Raw genomic sequence first — 12,768 nt, 5'->3', positions numbered from 1 at the left:
AGTTTCTTTGCCAACAGTGGCATTCACAGGTTCGAGGGATTAAGATCGGGGAAAGCTTGGAGCTTATCAAGGCCCACACAAGCTAACAGAAAAAGTAAAAGAAATACAGAAACACGAGAGAAACACGTGATTTCACTGTCCCTAGAGATCATCACAGGAAAGAATTTAGGACATACGATTTTCTAGATTTATTTCTATGCATATGGTAGCAAATATATTTCTTTTATTTCCTTTCCTTTCAAAGATAAAAAAAGAAAATGATATACATTTTCCACAGCCAACTTCCCTTTCATTTAATAATGTATGATTGCAGCAAGTTCTTTAAGAGGGAAAGGGCTTAGTTTCAGGCCACCGTCTTCTTTGATGTAAAAATAGCTACATTCAGTAAAGCAAATGACTTTTAGAAAAATTCCACTTGAAATAGTCTCCCAGAAATGTCAATGTTAACTTTAATTCATAACAGGAGAGAGAGCTTTTGAACCAAGTTAAGGATAGAGGTAGAGCTAAATTAGAGACAGCAGTGTACCACCACACAGAACGGACCAGAGTTGCACACTGGTGTCTGCCCTGGGGTAGCGGATTGACGCATCCGCCGACTCTTCCCTAGCAACTTGTGTTGGGGGTGGAGCAGTCAAGAGACCTGGCTGTGTCACCAACTAGATGTACGACCTTGGGAGGGTGTGTCCCATCTGTGGGCACCAGCATCCTCCTCTTTGACATAGAGGACTGCACTGGATGTTCCATTGCTTATGATCATCCATTGCGCAATTTTGAAAGGGGGCGTTTTCACAGACTGGAGACGCAGTTTTGAATCTCAAACCTTTTACTGACTTGCATGTTACCTTGAGCAAGATAGCTCCATCAGGCCATGGTTTGTACGTTTGTAAAACGAGCAGATTGGAATAGAGTGTTCTTCAAGACCTTCTTAACTCTCACCTTCTAGGACAGGATGTCTCGAACTTGAACGTGCCTGGAATCCTTTGTGGGTCTTGTTAAAATGCAGGCTGATCCGGCAGGCCCAGGGTAGACCTCAATATTCTCATTTTGAAGGTCCTCGCTTTGAATAACGAGGTACTTGGATTGTGAACTGTCAGGAAAACCTGTTAAAGACTAGGAAAGGGGCAGAAGAGATCCCAGGGTATCTCTTGGGAGGAGTGCACTAGGGGATTTGACTCTGCGCGCGCATGTGTGTGTGTGTGTGTGTGTGTGTGTGTGTGTGCATGTGTGTGTGTGTGTGTGTGTGTACACGCACCATTATTTGCCTTCTCACTGACCACTGTGCACATCTGTAAGAAGAGAAGGGGTGGACAAATAGCAATGGAGGATTTTATTTGGCACAGGTACAACTGGTTTCAGCCCTGTAGAAAAAAGTGACTCCCAAACATTTTTTCTTGTTAGCATTATCAATCATTTTGTACAATGAGTAAATTCATTGCAGTATTCCCGATTGCCCACATACACATTCTCCAAATACTCCTTTAAACAGGATTTACCTTTTTAAAAAGTTGACTTTAACATCGCTGGTTTGCAATTCATGGATCATTACAAGGAAGAACTAGCTGGCTGGGTTGGGGTCCAGGGGCAACTTGGACATACAAAGTCTAGGAAAGTGGTCGTCCTTGTTTGTTTGCGTGTGTGTGTGTGTGGGGGGGGGTATGTCCTGCTTTCCCAACTCCCTGCCTGCTTACTGGGAAAGAAAAGCACTTTGCTTGTACAGTACCTCGGTATTGGCCAGGTAATTCCCCTCAGGGTCTGGAGATCTCGGAATGTGGCAGAGGCCTCACCCATCACGTGGTTCCTCAGCGATCCAGAGGACAAGGGACCCACCCAAGCCCAGTGGGCAGTTGCCAGTTTGGGATTGGAACCTGGGGCCTCCAGACTATCCTGGCGCTCTGGTTTAACCTGGCATCACCAAACTAATGGCTCTCAGGCACCTGCTGCATTGGTAATAACCCTGAGACATACAGATGTGAGGACCAAGTTTCCAGGTCACGATGGGCTCCAAACCCCTTACCCAGAATAGAGTAAATACAAAAGTTCCTTTCTGAAAAATTCCATTCTATGTGGCAGTTTCTCTGTGCTTCTGTTCCTCTTTTTAAGATGTTAAGATAAGCTTCTTTTAGTGTGACTTAATATAGGAATTAGTTATAGCTGATATAGGAATTAATTATAGTTGACATAGATCGTTATATATTTTAGTTAGCAAAAAAAGTCAGATAATCTAATGAAAAGAGGAATTAATTCTCTAATGAAGGCCTTAGGTAACTTTCCAATACATACCCTCCCAGCACCCCATGATAATTTTGCAAGTGTAAGCATTAGGTCATGTTCCAATGTGCCCTCCCGGTGCCCCTTGATTACTTAATGATAAGTGAGAACTAAAAATAGCAGCAGAAAAAGTTGGATCTGGGCTGTCAGTCTGAAGCCGCTGTGAAGCCGCTGTGAAGCCGCTGTGACGGTGACACCTGAGAGTCCAGGCTCGAGCTTGCAATAAACTCCTCTTGCAATTGCATCGCACATGACTCCTTGGTGGTCTTTGGGGACTTCGCGACTTGGGCATAACATAGACAGGACCATATTAAAGGCAGACACGTGGCAAAAGCCCTGGCGGAAGCGCTAAGCTCGTGGTGGGGGCGGGGCCCAGCGAGTCGCCCCGCCCCTCCTGTCCGTGTCTGCGGCGTCGCTATCAATAAAGTTGTTGTTCTGCCAACATGGCGGCGCCCATGCTGACGTGCCGCGCCGTGTACGCGTAGAGGTTCGGGAACGAGGCGTAGACGAGCTGCAGGCCAGAGCCTGTGAGCAGGTAAACCCCTGCCGGAGCTCAGGAGGTCCAGAGGCGCGGCCAGACTGATCTCTCCGCTGGCCGGGAGGGCCCGGTTTTCTGGGGTCAGAAAGGAAGGAAGGTGCGGGCAGGGAGAGGAGGTCCTGGACCCCGGCAGTATCAGACCTGAAGTCTCTGAGAACCCGCCTTCTGGATCGTTAAGCCTCAGGCCTTTTCGCTAGCTCTGGACTCTTTCCCAGGAACTCGCCCGTTCTCACGCGGTTTTCCACTCGCGTTCCCTCTCCACCGCTCCTGTGTCCAGTTCATCCCTGGATCTCTGCCCCTGGGCTCGGGGTTTGGATCCAGGCAGAGGTCATCGGTAGCGTCTTTGGGGCCCCAGGTCGCGACCACAGCACACTGTGGCCCTAAGATCTCCGGAAATTATCTGGGTCTACTGCCTTTCCTAGCGGAGAAATGGATTTCCAGACAGGAAATGAGCGGCCTGAGGTCACACAGGGAATTAGTAACTGCACAACACAAAACGTGTACTTTAAAAACATGATTTCTTTAAGACAGATTTCCCCAGGTACATTTTTGCTCTTTAGTTTGCTTCTACACAATGCCCTCATGAGCTGCTCTCCTGGGCTCTGTTTCTTTGCCTATCTTTTAATCTGAGTTTCTCTATGTATGATCATCATTTTGTGCCCAGTTCTTAGGTCCCTTCTATTCTCAGAAACCTGAACTTAACCTCCAAGTATGGTTGAGGTCAGGGCGGACTCTGAAGTGGGGTGCAGTACTGGGGATTGATGCTGTGGAAGAATGTGGAGGGGGAGACAGGGTTGCAAGCAAGTGAAGGAAGAGGGGGAGCCACAGCTAAGGAGTAAAAGGGCCAAGCTGATCATAAACGTAACCAGAGCCACACACTGCATTCATTTTATTAGAGTCTTCAAATACAAAGCTGCCTTTGAGATTAGGAAAAGGAAGTCCTCACTAGGCTTTGAAGGAGTGGCCTACAGTAGGGCCTGGGAATAGGGCTGAGCACCAGGAAGCTCTGTAAAAATCATAGCCATGGGTACAAACTACTGGTTCCTGGCAAGTCTTCCCAGCCAGTAAAAACCTGAAGTTATTTAGTGATTGATTGATAGATTGACCGATTGATTGATTGCAGTGGTGGGGATGGAACTCAGGGCCTCATGTATGCTAGGCAAGCACCGTACCGTTGAACTACATCCCCAGCACAAAAATTTAGAATACACTTAGTGCTTCTCTGTTTCATTTTGGTGTTGGTGCAGGGCATTGAACCCATGCTCTACCACTGAGCCATAACCCTAGTTCTCTTAAAACATCTTTGCCCATGTTATCAGACTGCTCCCGAGAGAGGGGAAATCAACTTACCTTCCCCTAGCAGTATATAAGTATGCATATTTCGTTTCATTTACACAAGTTTTTGCCGGGCTGATGAGCAAAATGTTTGTTTTAAGTTGTGTTTCTTTGGTTAGTCTTAAGGTTGATTTTTTTCGTATGTTTAACCATTTGTGACTCTTCTGTCCTGTTTTCCTTTGCTTCCTACCCCTTTCCATGGTGCTGGGTATTGAATCCAGGTCCTTGCTCTTCTAAGGAAGCCATCTACCACTGAACTACACCTCCAGCCCTCCACTTTGCCTGTGTCTAACATTAGGTTTTTAGTGTTTTGCTTTTCACATGTGAACTGTTTCTACAGTTGGGGACCTTTTGTTGTAGTAGTTTTGATGCACATTTTATTTCAACTCCTTATTTGCTAATATTGGCCAACATGTTTTTGATATACAAATATTTTGTTTTTTGAGACTCAGGTTTATTAGTATTTTCCCTTGGGAATCTTTTTAATGTTTTTATGTTCAGAATGGAACACCTTGTGCCTTGTCAAGATTACTTAATACTCGTCTGTGTTTTCATCTTGTCTTATGATACCTTAAAAACCATTTTTTAATTTTTCTGAAATTGGCTTTAGTTTGATTTGAAGTAAGGCTGTCATTTGAAATTTTTCCATATTCACTGAATAATCCATCACTTTCTAACCTGTTTGTGTGTTAGGAACTTTAAATGCCACCCTTTTTTTTCTGAGACAGGGTCTTGCTGTGTAATTTAGGCTGGCCTCAAACTCTCAGTGATCCTCCTGCCTCAGCCTACTGAGTGCCTGGATCATAGCCCAGCATTAAATTCTTTTATATACTCAAATCTGTTTCAGGAATTTCAGTCCATTAGTTAATGCAAGGGAGAGGCTACTAGGGAATCAGGTATTATGTAAAGCTTATTCTGGGTGCAGACTGGGAGTATCACTATGTGATGTGGAATGTAAGTAAGTTAGGAGATTGCAGTTTGGGTTAGTTTATGTTTTTATAATTTTGTTGTTTCCCATTCATTGTTTATTCTCTTTCTAAGTGTAACTCTGAGCCTTCTCCTTGTGTTCTTAGGGGAGTGCTGTCTAAGATGTCAAACAGACATTTTTAGGCATGCAAAGGCATGGAAATGCTGACTCAGCAAGAGAGCCAGGTTCTCTCTCCTAAAGATAGTTCTAAATATATGGAACCCTAAGTCCTAACATTGAATGGAATTGCCTTCATTGTACAAAGTGGATCTATAGTTGGTTGGTCTTACAGAATTGCTAATATTTACCTAGTTTCTTATAGTTCACCCTAAATATCCTTAGGTCACATCCACATACTTAAAAATAGCCAAGCGCAACTAATAGTGAGATGTTTTCCAATCTCTTATTCCATCCCTAAAAAATTAAAAGATGTTACATGCTGTGGGAATCTATTGGCATGACGCAAAATTTGGCAAGTGCTGGGCATGGTAGCATACGCCTGTGACTCCAGCACTTGAGAGGCTGAGGCAGGAGGATTGCCTGAGTTCAAGGTCAGCGTGGGTTTCATAGTGAGCTCAAGGCCAGCTTGATCTGTATGTACAGCAAGACCCAGTCTAAAAAAAAAAGTCAATCAATCAATAAAAACAAGCTTGGCAGATTTGCTGGTAAATGCCAGTACTGGTCACAGTTCTTGTGAGTGTGAGTTCCTTTTTTTTTTTTTTTTTTTTGGTGCTGGGGATTGAACTCAGGCCCTTGCACTTGCAAGGCAGGCAGCAGCACCACTGGTCTAAATCCCCAGCCCTGAATTCCATTTTTATAGGCCTGTAATGACCTTCCTGGGTGAGTGATCCAGTTCCTTTGGGAAACAGGTCAATCCCTAGTAGACAATGGAAAAATTTTTGAGAGAATCAGAATTAACACTGATTTAAGTGTCAGGTTTCTTTTTTTCTGTCTTATTTTGAAAGATCTGTTTTTACACTGTAGCACCTCTCTAAGCTATTATGTAAGAGGCAGGGGATTTAGGGTATTTAGTCATTCATTTTAAATATTTGATGAAATCTCATCTGAACGGTTTCAACAGTGATAAACCTGGTTTGTTTTCCAATGAAGTAATTTCTGGAATTCACCTATGGATGAAACCAATGAAACATTAAAGTTGAATTTTGAATTGCATCTGGATAGTTTGGTATGCCTTGACATATGGGTTTTATTCCAAAAAATAATATAGTATTCACAACTGCTATCTATTTATTTATTTAGTTGGCTCTAGGGAGTTGGTAGGGGTACTTTACCAAATTGATTTTTTTTCACGCTACTATGGTACTATATTACTGCTCAAATACAGTGTACTCATCAGAAAACATATACTCACAAACTGATAATTTCAAGATGAAATAAAAACATGACTGCTATTTTTCTTGCCCTACTCTAGAACTATTTCCCTTGTGGAATCTTCACCCCACATGAGACACAGATTCTTTAATCCATTCTATGTATTTTTGTACTTTTTGGATAACCTAAATCTGACTTGCTTGCAATAATCTTCCTTCTTTCTTTCCAAATTTATTTTTTATTTTGAGGTGTGGTTTCACCAAGTTGCCCAGGCTAGCCTCGAACTTGTGCTCCTGCCTCAGCTTCCTAAGTAGCTGGGATAATAGACATGTGCCCTCTCACATGGCTTCTTTGTTTCTGATTTGCATCCCTACTAATATGTATTACTGTGAAAGAATGATCTTCCTTCCTTTCTTTCCCCCCCATTTCTGGGGATTAAACTCCTGGCCTTGTGCAAACTGAGCCTATGCTCTACCACTGAGCTGCACCCCAGCCAGGGCTTGGTTCCTGTTCACTGCTGCATTCCTCGTGCCAGGAACAGTGTGGCCCTAGTGGCACTTAATACATATTTGGTTAATGAATGAGCACCCTGCTAAATAGTGTTTGTTTCCTGCCTTAGCCTGTCGGGCCTGTGTAACCCATAGTCCAAACTGTCAAAGTTCCTGAGTGCTGAGCCTCTGGACCTGCTGTGTTCCCATCCCTTCTGCTGTTTGAGCCTTGGCCATGCCAGGCTGTGCTTAGAGCTCTCCTGAGGCCCAGAGAGCTGTCACATGAGGCCCACCAGGCAGAGCTGGTGGCCTAAAGGGAAGAGAGAAGGGGCTCCGTCCCTCCTCTGCCACCTGGGAGCTTCTGCCCGGGCGTGGGCTCCCTTTCTTGCTAAGGGGTTTTGTATCTTTGGTGTTTGGGGACTTGGACCACCTTTGTATTTTCCATTAAAAAGTGTGCGTGTCGCTACCATGAACTTCTAAAATCTTCTTTTCAGGGAAGAGTCCTCATCCTCGACGAGGAGAAAGCATGTGACCGGGCAGGGTGTGCTGGGCCGTGCTGACTGGAAGGACAAGCCACGCTCCGCCCGCCCTGCAAGCCCCACCTTGGGAAGCATGGCTTCCTCCTGGCCCACGCTGGGGCTTTGTGCCTCGCTCCTGACAAGGCGGCTGAGTGGCAGCCCCAGTGTCATCAGGTGGACCAGAAGTATTTACAGTGCCACGGGCAAGTGGACAAAAGAGTACACGGCGCAGACGAGAAAGGCCGTGGAGAAGTGGTGGCATCAGCGAATAAAGGAGCAGGGCTCCACAATTTCAGAAGCTGACGTGAGTATCGGGAGAGAGTGAGCAGAAGCGGGCAGAGGGCTTGGACTCTGGGGTAAGACTGCCTGGTTCAGGTAAGGTAGGAAGGTGTGAGCTTAAACCAAGTCAGTGAGTCTCGCTGTGCTGCACTTTTCTTTTGTTTTTTCCGAGTCAGGATCTCACTGTGTAGTTCAGGCTGGCCTTGAACTCACTGTGTAGCCCAGGCTGGCCTTGAAGTTGCCGTGACCCCCCCTGCCTCAGCCTCCCAGGTGCTAAGATTATAGGCGTGCGCCACCATGGCCAGCACTGGTCTTTGGTTTTCTCACCTAGCCACAGGGTGATGGTACTGGGATCCGCCTTCTTCCTGGCAGGCTGGTGTGTGGCAGAGAGCAGCTTGCAGGCGTTTTGGAACAGTGTTTGTTGGGGACTGGCAGGTGTGGGGTCCTCTGTGCTCGGCTGCATGGTGGACAGCAGACGGAGCCAGTAGGCGCGGTGTGACGCTCCAGGGTGGCAGCTGCCCTCCCTGGTGACTGTGGCCTGCAGCCCCAGAGGTAGGGCTTGGGGGTACCAGCCTTTGCCCCGGTATGACTGGGATCACAGTCCCACCTTGCAGGGGCGGCCAGATGGGTCGGGAGCCCACGGTTCACGTGCAGGTGTACAAGCTCCATCCTCCGCTGGGTGCGCTGCTGCCGCTGGTTTCCATGGTTTCCGCCCTTGAACCACCCCAGCGGGATGGGCCTTGCACGCCATCATCCTGACTCCGTGACATCCGTCTGAACCACAAATGGGAGATGCGATTTGTTCTGTGAAGCACTTGAGGTCCACGGCTACGCGCACACTAGAGGGGCCTGACCCGCACGTGCCGACTGCCTTCGTAAGGGGACGAGCCGTGGAGACCCGCTCCGCTGGAAGCTGAGCGCTCCCGCTGGGGTCTCACCTCCCTGACTCTGATCCTCGCTGTAGGCTGACAGCTAAGAAGAGTGAGCAGGGCCTGGGCAGTGCGTGTGCAGCTGGAGGGTTAGGAAGGACGTCTGGGGCCGGGGAGCCGAGTTTGTCGCCAGTAGCGCAAGGCGATGAAAAGGAGGGTCTGCGTATGCTGTGGGGTTGTGCCTGAAAGCCTGGCCTTTACCTGGTCACGGTGGAGAGCCGCTGTTGCCGTGGCCAGGATGACCGGCGCAGTGTACTCAGGAGTAGACCCTAGGGAGCAGTTTGGTTCTGAGCGAGCAGGTAGAATTCGCCTTGCTTTTCCCCCTCTTTCAGGTTAGATTGTAAGTCATTGGTTTCTAGACATTTTGACGTGGTGGTTTACGGATTCTGTGATGTCTCAAAACCTTGGGTATAGTTTTTAAAATGTTAGATGGAGGGAGGTGGCTGTTTCCAGAAGTGGGGAATGGCAGAGGTGATGCTGGGGAGCCCCCTGCGGGCCGAGTCAGGGTGTGGGTTGGGAGGAGCCAGGTGGACAGATGGCTCAGGAGGGACCCAAGGCCGGCCTAACCCTGCTGTGCCAGGACCCCTGTGCTCCGGGCCATTTAGCACCTCAGTTCCAACTCCCTCATTGTTTATGGCACAGACTTGTTTTGAAAGCAAATGAGAGAATGTGGCTGAACACATTTCACAAGCTGAGGACACGGGCGAAGGAGCAGAGGATTTAGCTCAGTGCTTCCGCTGCCTGCCTTGAAAATGCAAGGACCCAAGTTTGATCCCCGGTACCACATGTTGTGTCTGTCCATCAGGAGCTGAGCGTCCCTCTGCCCAAAGGCGCACACTCACCATCTTGATCTTGCTGTGGTCAGGGGACTTTGTAGTCCACCAAAGCAGGTGTTTTCAAGAAGATTTTAGAAGTCAGACATCTTGCATCATCACCTTTCTTCCCCAGTACTGGGGCTTGAACCACATGCTCAGCAAGCCCTGTACTACCACCGAGCTCCGTACGCAGCCCTCAGAGGGTCTTATTCTGAGTCTAGCTAAGTTCCCCGGGCAGCCTCTGCCTCCTGACTAGCTGCAGTCACACCTGGCCACCACACCTGGCCATATCGGCAAGTGAAATACAGACTTCCAATTGCATGGCATTTTACCCGTGCCAGGGGTCTTTCCGGTAATTGTCTCCTCCTGCCTGGGAGTGACCCAGCTAAGTGAGGCAGCAGGTAGCACCACCTCCAGGCCGGGCCCAGGTGACCCACACAGTCCCTGTCGCTTGGGTGGTCAGCGGGAATCCCAAGGGGACCTGCCTGCCCTCTTGGCCCTCTGGCAGGGTGGGGGCTCCACTGACCAGAGAGCACTTCCCCACCGTGCCCCTGGTTTTGGGAGGCCCTCCCTGTGTCCCCCCTGCAGGCCACTGCCCCTCCCCAGTGTCGTCAAGGGTCCGTCAGGCTGGAGATGCTGGCCAGAGCAGGGCTCAGCCTGCAAGACCCAGGTGACCGTGCCCTGGTGCCCAGTGTTGTGTTGGTCAGCGGCCTATGTTGGTGTCCATGGCCGGTGGCCATGAAGACAGGCGCCCCTGCACCCCCAGGGCCAGCCATGAGGGCAGAGGTTATCGTCCTCATTTGGGGGAAAGACGGCCGAGCATTGAGGGGGTTTGGGGACTTGTCAGGATGCCCAGCCAGGGGTGGCACAGCCAGGCCTCAGGCCCGACCTTGGGGATCCTTCTGGGCTGACTGCACACAGCCCAGAAGGGCACAGGAAGGTGCTGGGCTGCTGGCAGAGTGGGTCCTGCAGCCTCTGGGGTCAGTGCAGCTGTGGCCGAGAGAGGCAGAAGTCAGGACTGCACTCCTACAGGAGACAGAAGTAGCGGCCCGCTGTGGAGAGCCTTTGCCCATCACTTACAGTCTTAATTTCTCTTGAAGGCTTTCATTCTTACGCTTTTATGTAATTACAAAAATTTCTCTTTGTCACATTCCTGCTCAGTTATAACATAAAGTCCCATAATTTCCTCTGTCCTTTCCACCCCCACAAAATGAAACTTATTTTATTGTCACAGGGGAAAGTGACTTAATTCACACAGAAAATTAAAAGACAGGAGCAGGCTGTCAGCTGAGTACATTTTCTGCAATAAACAAAAATGTTCATGAATATTAAAGACTTTTGCTAGCAGTGCTTTTCTATGTCTCTTTTATGAACCCAGGTTTGGAGTTGGCTTAGTTAATATAGAATGGATCATTTGATTTTGCTATTTGATCGTCACTGAACAAGCACACAGAGAGGTGATGGCAGGGAAGAAGCAGTAATGTGGAAAATTTGGGTACAAGATTGCTAAGTAAATACAGTGTAGTAAAATAAACATTAGTGTAGTAAGATAAGGTGAGTATAATGAAAGAAAAATGTCCCATGTAAAAACTTTAACATGAAAAACTAGAAATAACATTTGTCAAAGATTTTACTATTTTTCTAGTGCCCAAAGAACTCTAACAAAGTGTTTCCTCATATCTCTAAAAGTTCCCCAAGAAAAAGCAATAGCCTGACCCTTTGCAGGAATGGGGTGTTTTCAATGCAGTGGATGGTTTTCTTGATTTGAGCTGCTGCCCCTGCCCTGTGGGCGTGTTCACTGGCCCAGAAGACTGTGTCTGTGTCATTGGGTCATCGCATCTCACACACCCGTGTCCCCTAGGGAGACCCCGCCCACTCCTGTGTCCCAGGCCAGCTCCCACACTCAGGAGGTTTGCCGGGGAGTGTGGGATTCATCATGGCTAATTGAAGGGATGACCAGGGTCCTGCCTGCTCCCTCTGTGTGTGGATCGATGCGGTTGTCACTACGGTGGCCTCCAGACTCCTGCATTCCCTCCCTCCCTCCCTGATGCAGCGTCACTGACATTGGTGGTACAGGGAAAAGTCCAACCCTAGATTTTCTTTTTTGTACCATTTGCTAGTAAATTGGTTAAAGGCTTGTTTAATGTTTTTGCTGAAAGAAGTTTCAGAACGTGGCAAGAGTCTGATTTCTGGTTCCTTCTCCCCTGATTGCGATTGGCTCAGTCCATCCTCGGTCTTGCAGATATTTAGGGGGCCGGGATTTAGCTCACAAGTGCAAGGTCCTGAGTTTGATCCCTGGTACCAGTTGTGTGTGTGTATGTGTGTGTGTATAAAATTTAGGGGAAGAATACCCACCCTCCCACATATGTATACAAGAAGTGTTCTGAATCTTCTGCTAGCACTTGTTTTCATTGCTTTGGGGAAGCAAAACCTTAGAGAAGACCCAGAAAGCCCCAGAAAGGGTGTAAGAACCGAACTGCAGAGCAGAAGGCAGAAATAAATCATGCAGTGCACACCGCAGCCGGTCCCGCTGTCAGTGAGCCATAGACATTGTCCCTGCTGCCCAGCCTTTCTTCAGAGGACTGTTGTACACCCACACAGGCACTCACACAGCCTGTGCCAGGGAAGGACTCGCACCCTGGGAAGAGAAGCCCCTTAGGACCCGGACAGGATTGTGAACTTGGCCAGGAAAAATGCTGTCTGGTACAAAGTGCTTCCACAAAGGCTGATCAAGTTATCAGTCACTCAGCTCCCGTCGGGGACGGAGCCAGTGACCCAGGCTGGAGGACTTCTGCCCTGTCCCCATCTGCTCCCATGTGCACAGCTGTGGGACGCTGCGTGGCACCTCTGATCCACATCCACCTGTTTGTCACCCTGGGAACGGCCACCTGTACCCTTCATTAGCTAAGGTCTTCTCACAGCACTCCCACTTTCACCTGCCAAAAGGTAAGCGTGCCGTCTGGTGATGTACTCAGGACCAGACTGGAACTTCGGAGTCCTGCTCTTCCTGAGGGCTCTCAGTTGGAGTACAGCTGTACGGAACCGGGGGTCCTGTTAGAGGCACAGATGTGAAATTCAGTTGTCTCTTTCTTGAAGTGTACAGATGGATGTGTTTGAGCTTCGCTTGGAAAAAGAGTTAAGACCTTGCTGGCATGGTGGATCATGCCTGTAGTCCCAGCATTTGGGAGGCTGAGGCAGGAAGATTGCTACATGTTTGAGACCAGCCTGGGCTACACAGTGAGTTCAAGGCTAGCCTGAACTACATAGCAAGACCCTGTCTCAAAAAAAAAAAAAAAAAA

At 48.2% G+C, this 12,768-nt stretch overlaps 1 protein-coding gene across 1 annotated transcript in view; it reads left to right on the top strand.

The window, feature by feature from the left end:
* The first annotated feature begins 2,685 nt into the window (after nucleotides 1-2,685).
* Nucleotides 2,686-12,768, top strand: part of Lars2 (leucyl-tRNA synthetase 2, mitochondrial) — a 96,190-nt gene continuing 86,107 nt past the window's right edge. The window contains exons 1-2 of the mRNA XM_033762707.1: nucleotides 2,686-2,803; nucleotides 7,423-7,750. Of these exons, the coding sequence (XP_033618598.1) occupies nucleotides 7,541-7,750 (210 nt within the window). The 5' untranslated portion in view covers nucleotides 2,686-2,803; nucleotides 7,423-7,540. The remainder of the gene's footprint in view (nucleotides 2,804-7,422; nucleotides 7,751-12,768) is intronic.

Source organism: Fukomys damarensis, unplaced genomic scaffold (genome assembly GCF_012274545.1).
Source record: "Fukomys damarensis isolate Sample0158 unplaced genomic scaffold, DMR_v1.0_HiC HiC_scaffold_12, whole genome shotgun sequence".
Lineage (NCBI taxonomy): Eukaryota > Metazoa > Chordata > Mammalia > Rodentia > Bathyergidae > Fukomys > Fukomys damarensis.
This window is presented reverse-complemented; position numbering and strand designations above follow the sequence as displayed.